Source organism: Oryzias latipes, chromosome 10, assembly GCF_053564925.1.
Source record: "Oryzias latipes strain Hd-rR chromosome 10, Olatipes_Hd-rR_3.1".
In the NCBI taxonomy this organism is placed as follows: domain Eukaryota; kingdom Metazoa; phylum Chordata; class Actinopteri; order Beloniformes; family Adrianichthyidae; genus Oryzias; species Oryzias latipes.
In genome coordinates this window covers 13,219,835-13,235,699 of record NC_136246.1, presented here as the reverse complement: position 1 = coordinate 13,235,699, position 15,865 = coordinate 13,219,835, and the positions used below count along the sequence as shown (strand labels likewise).

The following is a 15,865-nucleotide window of genomic DNA, read 5'->3' as shown; positions in this document are numbered from 1 at the left end:
TGTCCTGATAAGAATTGTAAAGCGCAGCAAGTGCGTCTTTCTCTTGTTGTTTTGACCCGCTCTCGTAGTCCCTGCCCAATGACTGAAGAGATCTTTAGTCACATGGTTTTGTTTACAAGCTTATGTCTGTAACTTTGGTCTGCTTGATGGAAGTCTGAATACAGACCAAACCCCATTTTCGGGACTTGATCCAGAACAAATTAAGGAGATTTGATTCGGAACAAAGGATTTTTCCAGTCTGAATACACTCTAAGTATTAATAGGAGCATGCTGTGAGCTTTGTTGCTGCTGCAGGCTGCCGCAGCAGTTTATACTGCAGCTCACATCTGTCACTAAGCAGCAAGCGGTTCTGAAGGAGCCCTGCTGGTTCTGAGCACAACGGGCTGGAATACAGTGCTCTGGTAATGTCCCTTCATTCATCCTCTGGACCATGGGAGTGTGGCCCAGTTTTGTTTAGGTTTTCCAAAGGAAGGGCAGCTCTCAGAGTGCATGATCTCATGCTCAAAACAGCAGTGAGAAAGATCTATGGAATTGTCATAGAGTGCCCTGCACACACAGACACACTCACAGAGAGCTCTCATATTTCTGTGTCTTCTGTCATTGTGCCTTGCTGTGATGTAGAAACTTAAAGCTTTTCAAATCTCACTGGAGGTTTCAGATTTCTTATTTTGTAACCAGAGGTTCAGACTGTCATATCACATTGTGATATGAAACAAAACAAAGCAAAAAGACACAGAAAAATCAAACTGGAGATGCCAGTGTAAGAAGATTCTTTAGGTTTTAAAAAAACTGATCAGTGATCGGGGCACTGCTGGAGTTTTTTCAGGTTCTGGGGCACAAATGTTATGGATGGGAGCCCTCCAACCAACATTTATTATTCCTTCAATAATTATAAAAAAAAACTAATCCTACATCAAAATTATGCAATATTACCTTTTTTATTTTAAATCAAATAAGCCAACATCTCTTTAAAGTAATATAAACACTGAACAAAGAATTACTGCAAATGTTTCACTGCTAAAAGCAGTCATCAGTGTTTGAAGTGCAAAAGTTTACATGTATTCCAAAAAACCTTCAAGATATCACTGGTGAAACTTTACAAGGTTAGAAATGATCAATAAAAACAAATAAGCAAATGTCACGTCTGAGGTGCTATACAAAAGGCAATGTAAATGTTTAGAGGAAAAAGAAAGTAAATAGAAATTTGCACAACATAAGGTGTTGTAAGAAGGGGTGGGATCACACAAGATTTTTCTTCTACCCACTCCTTTTTAAGCACAATGTCTTGTTTTATCTGTCTATTTTTAACTCTTGTGTTTATTTTCATTTTGTGTTTGAAAAAATAATGATGATGCATCATGAATACATATTTAAAATGAATGAAAACGTTGCCATAGAGAAGTATTAGAGTTACTGATGAAGAGGCAACATATTTACAACATTTTTATGCGCCATTTAAAAAAAAAAAAGTATTTGGAGCAAGGCCAGGAAGTAATCTGGCCTCACAGCACAAATAATGACACTTAACTTGTGGTTCCAAATACCTTTTTTGCCTTAATGATTAGTTTCCATGACAGCTGCACCTTGTTACTTTCTTATTTTTCTTTTTTTGTGATCTAAATTTCATAAAATAAAGATGCAGCCTTTTATTCAAAAACTAACTGGTCCTCAGCTTTAGAATAGTCTAATTTCTGGCTCCCATTACAGGTTCCCATCAATGACATTTTTGGTAACGTTTGCTGGTCAGTATGGCAACAGCAACAGAGCTAGAAAATCGCTTGCAAATCAGCCCAATATAAACCAATGAGTCACATGATCACTCTCTATCTTGTATACGGTCTCTTCTTAGTCATTGAGAACCAAAAAGCATCTGGCTGCCTTGCTTGTTGTAACACAGAACCTGTGCTTCTGAGATGACTTTGACCAAAGTTTGACCTCTTGGTTTGCAGATGTCCATACCTGGCTGTCCATTTGTCCCCTGCCATCCCAGTCTTTGCTGTGCTGCTCTTCCTGTTTGTTATGGCCATGCTGCTGAGGACCAGCTTCAGTGATCCCGGGGTTCTGCCCAGGGCTCTTCCTGAGGAGGCTGCATTCATCGAAATGGAAATTGGTAACTAGACTCCTCATGTCTTTATTTCCTTCAAATCTTTTAGGTATGTTGTATAATAAAAAAAATACAATTTTTGTCAAATTTAGATCAATTTCTATCAATAATCTTGACTTGGGGCTGCAGTTTAATCAAAGTTGATTGCAAAACTTTTTTCCATTGCAGAATGTGGGTCACTGTACAAAGAAACCTTTGCTCAGTGACACAAGGAAAGAGAACTGCATGAATGTCAAAATGAGATAGAATCTGGCGTTTAGCTTATTTTCATTTTATTACCTTTTTACCATGATCATATTTCATTATGCTTTCGGGTTGCAGCAGGAAGATGATCCATTTGATTTTGAAGTATCAGTCATTTCTCTCTGGAAAAGTTTACTTATTTATTTATTTATTTATTTATTGTCCTGTCCAACAACTGAGCAGACAGATAGGAGCTGAAGGCCTCTTGTGTTGGGCAACCTTCTGGAAAACTGTTGATCTCCGAATGGGTGGTCAAGCCATCTGTCAGGCTAGACTTTTAAATAAAGCAGTAGATTAGAAAAGAAAATTATACTTCCTAAATACATAGAAATATTAGGCCTATTGGACTTTTTTATGTTGTTTCCATTGTCTGTAAAAACAATGGACAGCTCAACCCCTCCCTTCTCGTGTTCCCAAATAGAAAGTACTATTGCTTCCTGATACGGGCGCTGCCATGTTGAAACCAGACGACAGTAATTGGTCCTGGTCGCTCCGAGTCATTGTCAGATACAATGACTCGGAGCGACTGGGACCAATCACGGTCGACTGGTTTCAACATGGCAGCGCCCGTATCAGGAAGCAATGGTGCGGGACTTTTGCCTAATTTAGCATGTGCTGGAGGTAAGGCATTTTCTATGGGTGACATAATGCAGCGATTCTTCCATTGTTTTTACAGTATGTGGTTGTTTCCTTGCAAAAGGAAATCAACAAACTAGAAAAACTGTAAATAACCTAAGATATGTTCTTTGCTGATGGTAACGAAAACAAATTATGGAAAAAAATGTTGTTCACTGTTCAGTAAAGAGCAACAGATACAGTTGATGACTGGATTTTTTGTTAAAAGCTGACTTTATTTATATATAAAAATTGACCTTCTGCTGTTTAACCTACCGGGTAGGCATAAAGAGGTCTCTAAATAATCAGTTTGATTGGTCCATCAGTGTTGGAAGTGTAAACAGCCGCACAGGCTTCTTATTTGTTTCAATAATGTAGAAAAATGTCAGGCATATCTTTTTGAAACTGAGCTTGGCTTAAAGGCTCCCTTGTCCAGCACCGTTGAAGAGGTGCTGGTACGCTAAACAGATTCTTCTGGGTTTTTAGGAGGCCAGGCGTCATTTTTTGAAAGTAGGAGTGCTTCTTCTTTAGGTATGCAGAGCTACTGTTTGCTACCAAGCCTAATAAAACCACTCATACCAGTCTTTTATCTGCACCTATTCAAATGTGAAGTCAATGACTGGACTGGTGGCTCTTGATTTGTGAGCTGTTGCATCATCTGGTGAGATGTCTGCATGAAGTGACTTCCATGAATGTGTAATGAGGTGAAAAACAGTTTGGATTTAAGTATTTAGAAAGAATAAATTTTTCAGTGTATTGGACCTCAAATCATCAGGCTGCACAACCATTCCTGTTCATTTATTTATGCTTATGTTTCTTGCTTTTGAGGTTGTTCATTTTCATCTGTGCATGAACAAGTCTGTTTATCTGTAAAAGTCCAGTTTTTAAAAGACAACAATAGAACCTTTTTTTTCTTTGTGTGTTAAATTCAATTAATATTATGAATAAAACACCAGTTTTATAACCAAGGTCAACTCAAGATGGCAGAGAAAAAAACAACAACACAGCAGGAATAAAATATTCTTTAACATTAGCGCATGTACTCACAGTTGGAAGAGGCTTGGTGTGAAATGTCAAAGTGGTGCAAATCTGGTGAATCTTGCTCCAGGCTTTTTCTTTCACAGCTCTGTTCAGATTAATGAAAGACTTGTTGTCATATAATTCCATCCAGACACAAACCGCAATTATTAATTATTGATTCCATGATCAATTTTCATATGTTTGTCGGTTCTGTGAATTTAAGGGGATGTCATCCATACATCACTATCAAATCCAAGTCCCTGATTGGTCAAAGTTCAACTGGTTTAACTTTCAAAAAGTGTCTAATGGCAGTGAATGTACATTGAGCCTTTAACCTGACCTAAAAACTTATATAGCTACGCAAGAAGGTGAGAGTTTTGAATGCAGAAGCCCAGAACACGCATTTATGCGTGTTCACATACTTTTCATTGTAAGTTGTTGCTTGAATCCGTGTTGCCCATAGAGGTGTGAGCATAGCATAATGGCAAGAAAAATTAAAAAAAAAGACATATAGGTACACAAAGCAAAAATTTGGTGAAGTAAAAACAAAATAGACTAGTTAGTAATTAAATCATGAAAAGCTAATGGACCACAGAATGCAAATTAAGAAAAGGAGAAGAGCAACATTTTGACTTCCTGTTGTGTTTTTTTAAGCAGCTCCTTGGTGGCGCGTTACACAAGCATGTTGGCCCCTATTTATATTTTATATTCATTTTTTATTCATGTTTAAGATCAAAATTGCGCCCAATAAAGGAGTGGGCTGTTTACACAAAACTGTTGAATCTTCAGCTTAAAAACTGCATCTCTGAGCTCGCTCCGACAACTTTTGGGCTTGTTTTACCCAACCAAAATATGTGCTCATTTTTGTAAATTTTGGGATATATATATATATATATAGATATAGATCATATTCTGCCAGGATTATAGTGAGCTAACAGAAATGTCTTCAGATGTGGTAAATAAAACCAAAGTGGGGTGTCGTACATTCTTTGTCCATCCAAGTACACAGTCAGAATGCTGTTATGACCCAAACACAAAAGATTTTATTATATTTCAGCCACTATATTAGATTGGAGTCCAAACAAATTCTTTTCCACTTAGTTAAACTCCTTTGATGTTTGTTCTATTATTTCTTTAAGAGCTTTTTTCACTGGAGTGCATAAAGCTTTTGCAAAGAAGGACAAATTTGGTGAGGTGAAAATGTGTGAGGGCCAATGAATCAGCCTGCATTCTTTAAACTTAGAATAACATTGATTGCAATGAACTATTAAATGAAAATGTAATAGGAATGGATCTTTTTTATTAATTCACAGAAATACATCTAAATACATTTTTACTCAAATTACTGTGAATTGCATATTTGGAGACTAGAAATAAAAAAAAAGAAAATGTCTGTCTAGAAAAAAATAAATGCTTACTGTAAACTTTTAAATTCAAATCACTTGAAAAGGAAAATGAAAGAAAATAGTTATCTATTCAGAAGTACAAACCACTGTGGTTTTGAACACGAAAAAAATAAAAATAAATCTGTTCTTCTTGTTTGGCCCTTAAGGTTCTGAAGATCAAGAAGGCCCAGTGCCTCATTTGTGACGTAATTTTGCCAATCACAATCAAGAAATCATAAACACATGTTTTAAAAAGTGCTAGAGGCTGCATATTATTGATTTTATGACAGGAGCCAGGACATTTGAATGTGGGCTGCATTTAGCCCACGGGCTGGACTTTGGACATGCCTGTGTTATACGGTAACATTAATATTGCTGTGAGGATTGAGTTTGCTGAAACATGGAAGAGGAGCATGTTGATGAAGCTGCTGTAGCCCCAATAATCGGTCACCTCCTACAGTTACTACCCCTGAGAGGGACACTTAATATGGAAAGATGTAACCTCTTAGAGTACACAGAAAAGCTATAACAGATTAAGCCGTTCTACCTGAGGGACTGACATCATTTCCTATGAGTGATGAGTCATGAATTTATTGTCCGCTGGTGTATCCTGAGGGCCACTAATCCCACATTTTGTTGCTGCGAAATGTTAACATTTTTTTACACTTAGCAAAGACATTTCTGGACCTCCTCTTGCAAATTGTTCAATAAAAATACATAAATCTGTTAGCTTCATTTGTGCTGAAATTATACATTTTACAGAGCCAAGAGCTTAATAATAATCACGAATGCACTATATAGATACATTAAAATTTGCTCTTGTCCTCTCTGAACACTTTCCACAGCCTAACTGATCTGATTTCCACAAACGCCACATCTTTTTTTTATCTTAATGCATCCCCAGATAATCAAATGAGCACGCCTGCTCTTTTCCATTAACTCCACAACAGTGCCCGCTCACTGCAGCATGTTATTGGGAAATCTGCACTGCCGTAACTCCCCTGAGAGATCCCAGCCAGCAACGCTGTGAACGTTAGCATTTTTTCCAGCTCCTATAGTGTAACATAATCGCTTAAGTCTCAGATGAGGTTGCATCATGATGTAGTTAGAACTGTTGATTTACACCAAGAAGGTGTCAGTTGAATTCCCAGCTATGGCTTTTCTGTGTGGAAATTCTGCCAGATCGTGTGATCTTAATACAGTGAACTGGACAAAAATTAAGAAATGAAGAAAATTTGAACTTTCCAAAGGAAATCTCAGATCAGAAGCTGCGTGATGAGTTGTTTGAGGATTGAATCTGAACTATGGTTGTGTTGAGGCATTCAGGTAAAACCCAAATACAACTAAAAGCACACGGAGTAATAGGCTCCTTTCACTGCGCTGCAGGACAGAGCGCTTTAAGAACTAATTTGTCCCTACAGCTATCAGGCTGTTTAATGAACCTGCCTGATATGAACTGATATTATTTTGTGAACTGTCTTTTTACTGTTGTTTGTTGTGTGTGGTTGTGTGTTTTGCTACCGGACACCTGAATTTCTCCTTTGGGATATTAATAAAGTTTATATCTATCTATCTATCTATCTATCTAAAATTAATGATGCAAAATACTTTTAAAAAATAAAAAAATGGGGCACAGCAGGGACTTTACATAAATGCATTATTATATAAACTCCATGTTATTAACTTTGTCAAGGATGGAAGTGCTTAAAGATTGGCTTTTAGATGTCTTAATGCTTCTTAAGCCATCTAAAATTAAGTGTTTGATGAACTATATTGCACAAGGCCAAATATTAATTATAAAAAAAGAAAACCAAAGTGCAGGTTAGTTCAACAGGACATCCTTCCTTTGATATTTTGTTGTAATCTATAACCAGTTTTCAATATCGCTTTTTTTTGTAGAAGCTGCCAATGGGAACGTCCCTGCTGGACAGCGACCCCCACCTCGGATCCGTAATGTTCAGATCAACAACCAGATCGTCAAGCTCAAGTACTGTTACACGTGCAAGATCTTCCGCCCGCCACGAGCGTCTCACTGCAGCATCTGTGACAACTGCGTTGGTACGACTTTCAATGTGATACCCTGCCCGTAGACAACAAAACAACTGCTGCACATTAAAAATAAAAAAGATTCACAGAAATAGAAAAGGGAGTGAGGTTTGACAGAAAAGAATAACTTGAATTATGTCTTTTTGTCAAAGTTATGCAATTATTCAAATAGTTCTTATAAATAGACCCAAAGGTAAGCTTGAAAGTCACAAACTGAATAAAAAAATCTTTGAAGGAGCTTTTTTTTGTTTTGAAGGCTTGTAAAAAGCATCTCTGAACTCTGCAGTGTTGCAGGGATTGAAGTTCCTGATGCCCGAGGAATGTGTTTGAGTCATGGCTGAGATGAGAGCAGACAGAGGCACCTCAGTGAGGAATAAATGCTCAGTCATGATAAACACTGCCTCGTCTGTGTCCACCTGCGCTCTACACATAGGCCAACTGCACTTTCAAAAGTACAGATTTAAACATGCAACAATACACATACATGTATACAAAAGACTTACCGTAGTTGAGTTGAGTTTCTAATCAATCCGTTACTTTCAGCCTAAATAAAGACATAACAGAGGAAAAGATAATGATACTGTAGCACTTTATGCTATGCGGAACTTTACAATAAATATGAATATTCATCATACAGAGTATCATAATGTCTGTCAGTAGTAAAAACAAACAAACATTTGAAGTAGTATTTAAAATCCTTTCTGCCTTAAATTGTTTAAAAAATATGCTTTGTTACTCTGATTAAAGAGCTGGAGTGAGCGTTAAAATAGGAGACCTGAATGCACACACACTCTTCTTTAATTCAACTTTATGATTATAATTTCAGTATGCATGGACTTTGAGGCCTTGCTTGGTTTTGTGACATCGAGGATCATGATCACTAGCTATCCCACTTAAGAGAGGATACAGTTTCATATTGATGCTGGCTGTAGTGCATCATGTTAGGGCAGAGGATCAATGCTTTTACTGCTCTAATGTAGAATCTGTCCTGTACCCATCCAGAGAGAGAAAAACAGCTTTTCTTTTTTTGTCATTGATAGATGGTTAAATCTCACTGCACTTTGATTATTGGCAACCAAAATATCCACAGAGATAAGAATCAGAAGCTGGAAAGAAGCATCAAGAAGTGACAGCATCTTAAAAGAATTCACAGATTATCAAACATTTTTTTACCTGGAAGGTAAAGGTTGATTTTTAAGAAAGGGACTTTCTACTTTTTTTTTTTATATCAATTGTTATAATGGAAGTCCTGCTTATAGTGGGGTGACAGTGAACCTTCATGTCGACAGTCACCTTCTAAAATGTTCAATAGTTGTCTCTGCTTTGATTTAAAAATATATATTACCGTACTGCATAGTTCCTAATTGGCAACTTTTTTGTTTTGTTTATAAGCCATAAATAGAAAAAAGCTCTTGTACACCTGAGGTTTTAGAGGATTTACTCAGGAACTTAAGGTTAAGTGAAAATTTTATTCCTTTTTCAGGTTTCTTCCTGTGGGAATGATCAAATTTATTACCAACGTTTATGTTAATTCCTCCAGGAGAAGGACTAAGATGGTGCTCAGTATTTTAGTTAGTGTCTACATTTGTTGGTTCTGTACATTATTTATCTGAGTTGACCTTTCCCCCTATGCCCTGCTCAAGTCGGGCTTTACTCCAAAGGAATAAAACAGGAACAGATGAAGAGGCAGTGTTTGCTATATTTATACCACAGATGTGCAGGAGCTGACACAGAAAGCGGCCTCTTTCTAAAACATGTCTATTTTTAATCCACTGGAGTTCTAAAATTGTTCGTTTTCCTTGTCAGACCGTTTTGATCACCACTGTCCTTGGGTTGGAAACTGCGTGGGCAAAAGGAACTACAGATACTTCTACCTGTTCACACTTTCCCTCTCCCTGCTCACCATCTACATATTCGCCTTTGACATTGTCCACGTGGTCATGCGTGAGTATCCCTTTATCTGTGAAAATAACAATTACAGACTATGTGGCAAAACAGGAAGAGCGAACTGTGACTCAAGCTCAACAGAGACTCCAGTTTGTCGTGTTAGTCTGCGTGGCCTCAGCAAACCTATAAATGCAGAGTTGTGACTTCTCGTCTGTGTTCTCTCACACACAGGTTCAGTGGATAAAGGCTTTCTGAACACTTTACAGGAAACACCTGGAACATATCCTTTGAGTGTGTTTGACAGCTGTCACTAAACAGTTTGCACTGTGCTGTCGTCTCACCTCAGTGCAGTTGAAGCTCAAAGCTCAGGCTCATTTCTTTGTTGTTTGGGTCCAAAGGTTTCTGGTTTATGTGGCACTTCAGGTGAAAACTGCTCTTTACTGCCCCTAATGCCTCAATCACTTCTGATTGTATCTTATTTGACTGAAAGCTCTGTTATATAATACCTATTTTTTGTGTGAATAATATGTTATGCAGGAAAAACAACATTTAATGGGTGAGCAGAACAGAAAAGCCACAGATCTCTTTTATCCTTGTAATTTCAAAATTGATTGAATTTAACTCTGATTTGCTTATAGTAACGTCAAACCACCAGAGTGACAGCAAACAAACAAACCAAAAAAAAAAAAAAAAAATGCAAACATTTAAAAATCAAGCTTCTGTAAAGAGACGGAAACAAATGTGCAGACTGCATAACAGAAACATGTAAGGAAGAAATCAAAAGTAATTGGTATCAGTTTTCTGCTATTTATTCTCTATTAATCAGTTTTATAAGTATTCAATGCTATGTTTTCAAAATTAAAATTCTAAAACTAATATTAAAATTAGTTTTTGTGAGAGAAAGCTGCAAAAAAAAGCCTTTCATGGAACGTTTAAATGACTTAGGTTGGGAATTGCAATTATCTGTGGAACAACAACCAAAAAAAGTGAGTTTTATAAATTAAATCTATCTTTTGCAGATTTCATGTTGACATTTTGTTCATAGATGAAAGCACTATATAATCCAACCATGAACACCGTGTTTTGTGGTAAACTCTGTGTTTGACATTAATCTTCTGGCTTTCAAGAAATTCAAAACAATTCCTATAAAAATAAAAGCAGAAATGGGTAAAAACACGAACATTTGAGATGCAAACAGCCCCTTTTTAAAAGGCTAAGCTGCTTAGAAACGCATGTTTTTGTTTTCCTTAACTGGATCTCACTGTGCTGGAGGTTCTGGTGTGTTTCTTTACGCTCTGGTCTGTTGTGGGATTGACTGGCTTCCACACTTACCTGATCTCTCTCAACCAGACCACCAATGAGGATGTAAGTATATCTCATCAAACATACATGAGTGCAGATAGTTTCTAATCTTCTGAATCCTCTCAGTTTTCTGTTAAAATCTCTCTACTTCTAGTTTTCTGTCATTTATAAACATGCACACAAAAAAAGGTTAATTTTAGCAGCCACTTTGGTTAAGGAGTGTTATTCAAGGCTTTAATGACTGTGTTTATTTGTAACAAATTTGCAGCCCGCTAAGGATTTTAAAGTAGTTCCAAGTTGCTGAAATAAAAGCATTTTGCTATTAATCCTTGATAAAAAAATTCCCATGTGTTGCAATTAATTTCTGCTCATCACGACACAAAAATATAAAGCACATTGTCAAGTCTGTAAAAATGAGAAAGGTAGCATTTTTCTAAATGATCTTATAGATCACAAGAGTAAAAAATGAAGTTGAATGTACTTTTTAATTCAGCTCATTAAATCTCTCTATTTTCTGTGTTTCGGTCAGAGTTTTATTAAAAAAACATTCAGGTCATTTAGGTCTAAGCAACAGCATATTATTGCACAGCCACTAAGATTGTTATTTTGAGCAGCCAAATGTAAAATGGATGACATCATCCAATCAGCAACTTCTACCTGTTAAGACAAAAACTAGCATAAAAATGTCAAAATGTTGGAAACATGTTCAGAGGAATGGGAACTATTTAATACGCAATACACAATTTTTGCTAGTTTCCAAAACGGGCAGGGCAGTGACACCAATGCAGGTGTATTATGGTCACATTGCCTTGTGCTTTAAAGCAGAAGAGCAGCTTAACTTGAACAAAAAACAAACAAAAAAACAAACAAAAGAAAATTGCAACATACTGATTTTGACTGCTCATGTAGCTTGTTTTTCCAGTTTGAAATACCTCTTCCCACACCCACTGAAAAAGGGGCCCCTTAGAAAAGAGTCACAAATTCTGACCCTATTGGCAGAAAAAAAGAATTCACAAATTAAGAATAAACGCCTATCACTTAGAAATGCTTTCTTAAACTAAGAATATGCTGTTGAAAAACTTTCTTGATAATATCATTTTTCTTGCAAGACAGAAAATAAGACATGTTTCTCAAAGCAAGGGTCTTTTTACTTTCTCAAGATTCATTTTTTTCAGTGGCAAATCTTCTGACTCCTGAATATTAGCTAAATCACAAACATTTCAGCTCCGGTATAACAAGTATAACTTGATGGTTACTGACATAGAACTTAAATTCCAGTTCTGACAGGGTTAAACCTTGATCTAGCAGATGCCCAGCAATGTTTGCTTCACCCTTATGACACCACTGTGCTGTCCTTGACCCAAATTACGTCCGTGGAGCTGCTTGGTAGCCACAGGTGGATCTAGAGGAGTTGGGCAGCTCCCAAATAAGATAGTGAAACTGTTACTGTTGATGTGAAAAGAGTGTCCTTGTAAAGAGAGTTCACTCTCGTCACACCAGAAATATGATAGTTTCCTTGTGTGCTTTCTCTTTTCTTTTCAACTTCCACATAAATTAAACAGAGATTATGATCCTCAAAGTCATTTTTTTATTTCCCACTTTGCCTGGATAATAACTTGAGCCAGTAATGATTTTACACCAACGCAGAATTTGCATTAGCCATGCAGCGATGATAACAGGGGCTCTTAGAGCTCCACCTCCTTACATTTCCAGTTTTTCTGCTTGTTAGCTGCTCCTTCTAGTCCAAGCGCACGCCTCCTGAAGCTTGTAAAGGGGATTTTCCCGCCTAGAGGGGAAGCCATGTTTCATGTCACTTTGACAATCGTTTGCTGGGAGCATAGCTGTAATGATACGACTGTGTTCCTGTGTTGTGTCTACACAACCTCCTTGTTTGGATGTGAGCTGGCCTCATTGAGTGCATGTGTACCTTCTGCCGGATGGGAAGTGAGACACTCCACAGTCAGCCTTCAGCTTTACTTGGCGTAAACATACATGTCTTGAAATTGAAATATGATCATCTGCAGGTTTTCTGGAGCCACATCTAAAACTGCAGCTCAGATCATGGAAATGTTTCTCCAAAAGCTGTTTAATGAGTACCAGAAGAATAAACTCTGTTTAGCTTTCAACAGCAAGACGCTACTTTACTTTTTCTGCATTCTTAGGATAAAAATCAGTGGGATTTTATCCTAAGACTTGTGATGCATCTAGAGGCTGGAGAAAAATGTTTAAAACTACATGTGATAAGGAAAAAATGTTTCAGAAGGGTGTGAATTTTATAATCAGACAGCTATCTAGGAGCAGAGAGCTGTTACCGTGACAACTCCCCTGGCTCAGTTCTGAAGGACTGAGGCCTGGTAAATCAACCAAACAAGCTTATTGTACACTAAAGTAAATGAAATGGAGAAAACAACAAGGCTGGAATGAGAATAAACCTAACAAACTGTTTGAGGAGATTTTCCAATTGTCTGGGGTCCATCTTCTAGTTTAAAGACCCACCCTGAGGAAAACAGTGATTTCAATGTTTTTAATACGTCTTTGTGGCATTTTTCTGTTGATAGAGGACAAATATTAAGAAAATTCTGCTTAAAATTGCATTTCTGATTATTTCTTTATTCAAATAGTTGAAAATCAGGAGCAGATGAAAAAATCCAGTTTAAAAAAGCTTATAGTTGTTTAGTAGAAAATACCCTGGGTGGGCCACAAACTCCTCCCCGCTCCGTTCTGATGCATCCACTTGAAGATAACTAGATCCATGTACGTCTTTGTTTTCCTCATCTGAGCTGGTATCTGGCTCAAAACTGTATGGTTGGAAAGCTACAATATTGCTCACCATTTTTGTGGTACCGGTAATATTACGCCTGAAGTGTGAGGGGCTGTGAGCTAGTGGGAGAGCATGTAAACAGATGGGTGAGGGGGAATGGGGTCGGGCTCACTCTGTGCCTACAGTCCCGCCCAAAACGCTGAGTTGAATCTCTAATGAACTACTGCCAACTCTACAGAAACTATGTCCTAGAAAACAACACTGTTTTTTTATTTTTACTTTGGCTAAAAACAGCCCAATCATAATAATTGCGTCCATTGGGAATGTTTTGAAAATAGCTCAAATATGGTCATTTGGTCTTTAGGGAATACTTTTTCTATCTGAAGCCAAGAATTCCTGTGTGCTCTGTAGATGTTTGAAGTTCTCCAATTGAAAAAAAATCCCTTTTTTCCCCCAAATTATCATCTGGATGTTTCTGTTGGAGGAGTTTGTGGCAGGTTTGCATGCAGAGCTTTCTCTATGTGTGGTAGGGGCTTGCTAACCCAGATCTGACTGACTGTTCCCCGATAAGAAGCAGAACACCGATGATGATGGGAGTTGGTGCCTTCTAGATGACTAAAAGCGAAGTAGTGCACTCGTGCTTTGTTGTAATGATTAATTTATACAAGCCTTTTTTTTCCAGCGAGACTGCTGGCCTAATTTTTTTCTTTCATTTTATTGGTAATGAAACCTTGCATCGTACACCTGCAGAGTTGCTGCAGGCACCGAAATGATGGCTGTCCGCCCAGCCATTTCAGTGTCTGATCGACCTAATAATAGATGCATTGATACCTGCAGGGGCTGGGAACACAGCCAGAAGGTACCAGTCCAGCAGAGAGGAAGAGAGCGTTAGAGGAGCAGAGAAGGGAAAGACAGTAGTGAGGAGAGGCAAAGGAAGACACCTTGAGCTACTCTGGACTCATGCATGACACATGCTCTTTCAGCTGTGTCTCACTCACTCGACCCTGCAGATGCATGGAGGGATGCAGCACTGAGGGGCCTTGTGGAAGCTTGTGACCTACATTCTCATCCAGAGATGCTTTCTGTCTCAGAGGAGGTTCACTCAGTTCATGCTGGATCCTGAAAAATGCAGAGGTCATAAAACTTACTACGATTCCATTTTGTTCCACTGTTTACAGTCACAAGCAGAAAAACCTAGCCTTTATTTCAAATATTAATGCCAGTAAACCTTGGTCATAATTTTGCGACTTTTCCTATAGTTAGCACTAATATTTCCAAGCATGTGGAAGCTCTTTGCTTTATTGCTTTGTGGCATTGACATCAAGTCATTCCTTTACTAGACACATGGGCATTTTTGTTTTTTGTCTTTTAGCATTTGGCCCTAAACATAAAAACAGCTTTCATTTTATTGTAAGATGTAAACCTGGCTTTGAATTGGCTCTTAAAGCTGACACGAGGACACTAACTGCTCCAAACCAAGCTGAAGGAGGCACAGATGTGTGCAACATGGCTTTAAATTATTTTCCATGCTCCATAAAGTCAAAATAATAACTAATCTCTGAAAACAGAAATTTAAAGAAGCATTACTTTAAGCCACAGTTGCAAATTATTGTCTAAAATACTTTTAAAGCTTCACATAATGTTTTGCTGTAAATAATAAAAAAACATCAGGATTATTTCCATATAATTTCACAACTACTTTTTTGTGGTTTCACTTGCCATCATAATTCGACTTTAAGCAGGATTTGTTAAATCCTGGGAAGGTATATTTTAGGAGGTAAAATCTCAACAAGTGTGGTTAACTTCTAAAAATAGGATTCTGTCTTTTAAATAAGACATAAATAAAGAGATTCTTTTTTAGAACTAACTCTGTGAAATAAACTGATGTGTATTTTTAGATAAAAGGATCTTGGTCAGGAAAGAACAGAGTCCAGAACCCTTACAGCCACAAGAACATCATCAAAAATTGCTGCGAGGTTCTTTGTGGGCCAGCATACCCGAGGTAAGGGCCACTGCTCTGCAGTCTCTGAAGTGATGTGGTTTTGGAGGTGGGCTGACCGCCTCGTCTCTCTGTTTAGTGTGTTGGACAGAAGAGGACTGATGCCGGAGGATTCGTCCAGTGCTCTGACCAGTTTTGCTCCTTCTTCCACCAGCATCCCAGCACCACAAACCACGGTGAGCACTCACGGAAGGCTCCTCAAGCAAATGCTCCTCCTCGGGGCTGCAAGACTGAGTAATACAGAGTAGCAACATTAAACAGTACTTAAACAAAAAAATGACGTTTCCCTTCATTCAGTGGTGGATTTTTTCTTTTAATGTTTCCAAATCAAAATAATGTTCCAAATGTTTACAGTACTGATTAACCTATAATAGATTAACTGAGGTTAGTTGATTATCACCTACTCTTTATTTCTGCATAGGTTAGAGTCATATTAACATAGTGACGTGGTGAAACAACTGAGAATGTAGCTGGTTCAATCTGGTGACCCAGACATGGCGATG

At 37.7% G+C, this 15,865-nt stretch overlaps 1 protein-coding gene across 1 annotated transcript in view; it reads left to right on the top strand.

Annotated features, from left to right (window-relative positions):
• Positions 1-15,865, top strand: part of zdhhc9 (zDHHC palmitoyltransferase 9) — a 29,087-nt gene that overhangs the window by 9,970 nt on the left and 3,252 nt on the right. Inside the window, exons 2-8 of the mRNA XM_023959015.2 lie at positions 1,950-2,110; positions 7,267-7,425; positions 9,220-9,357; positions 9,532-9,580; positions 10,563-10,665; positions 15,262-15,365; positions 15,442-15,538. Of these exons, the coding sequence (XP_023814783.1) occupies positions 1,950-2,110; positions 7,267-7,425; positions 9,220-9,357; positions 9,532-9,580; positions 10,563-10,665; positions 15,262-15,365; positions 15,442-15,538 (811 nt within the window). The remainder of the gene's footprint in view (positions 1-1,949; positions 2,111-7,266; positions 7,426-9,219; positions 9,358-9,531; positions 9,581-10,562; positions 10,666-15,261; positions 15,366-15,441; positions 15,539-15,865) is intronic.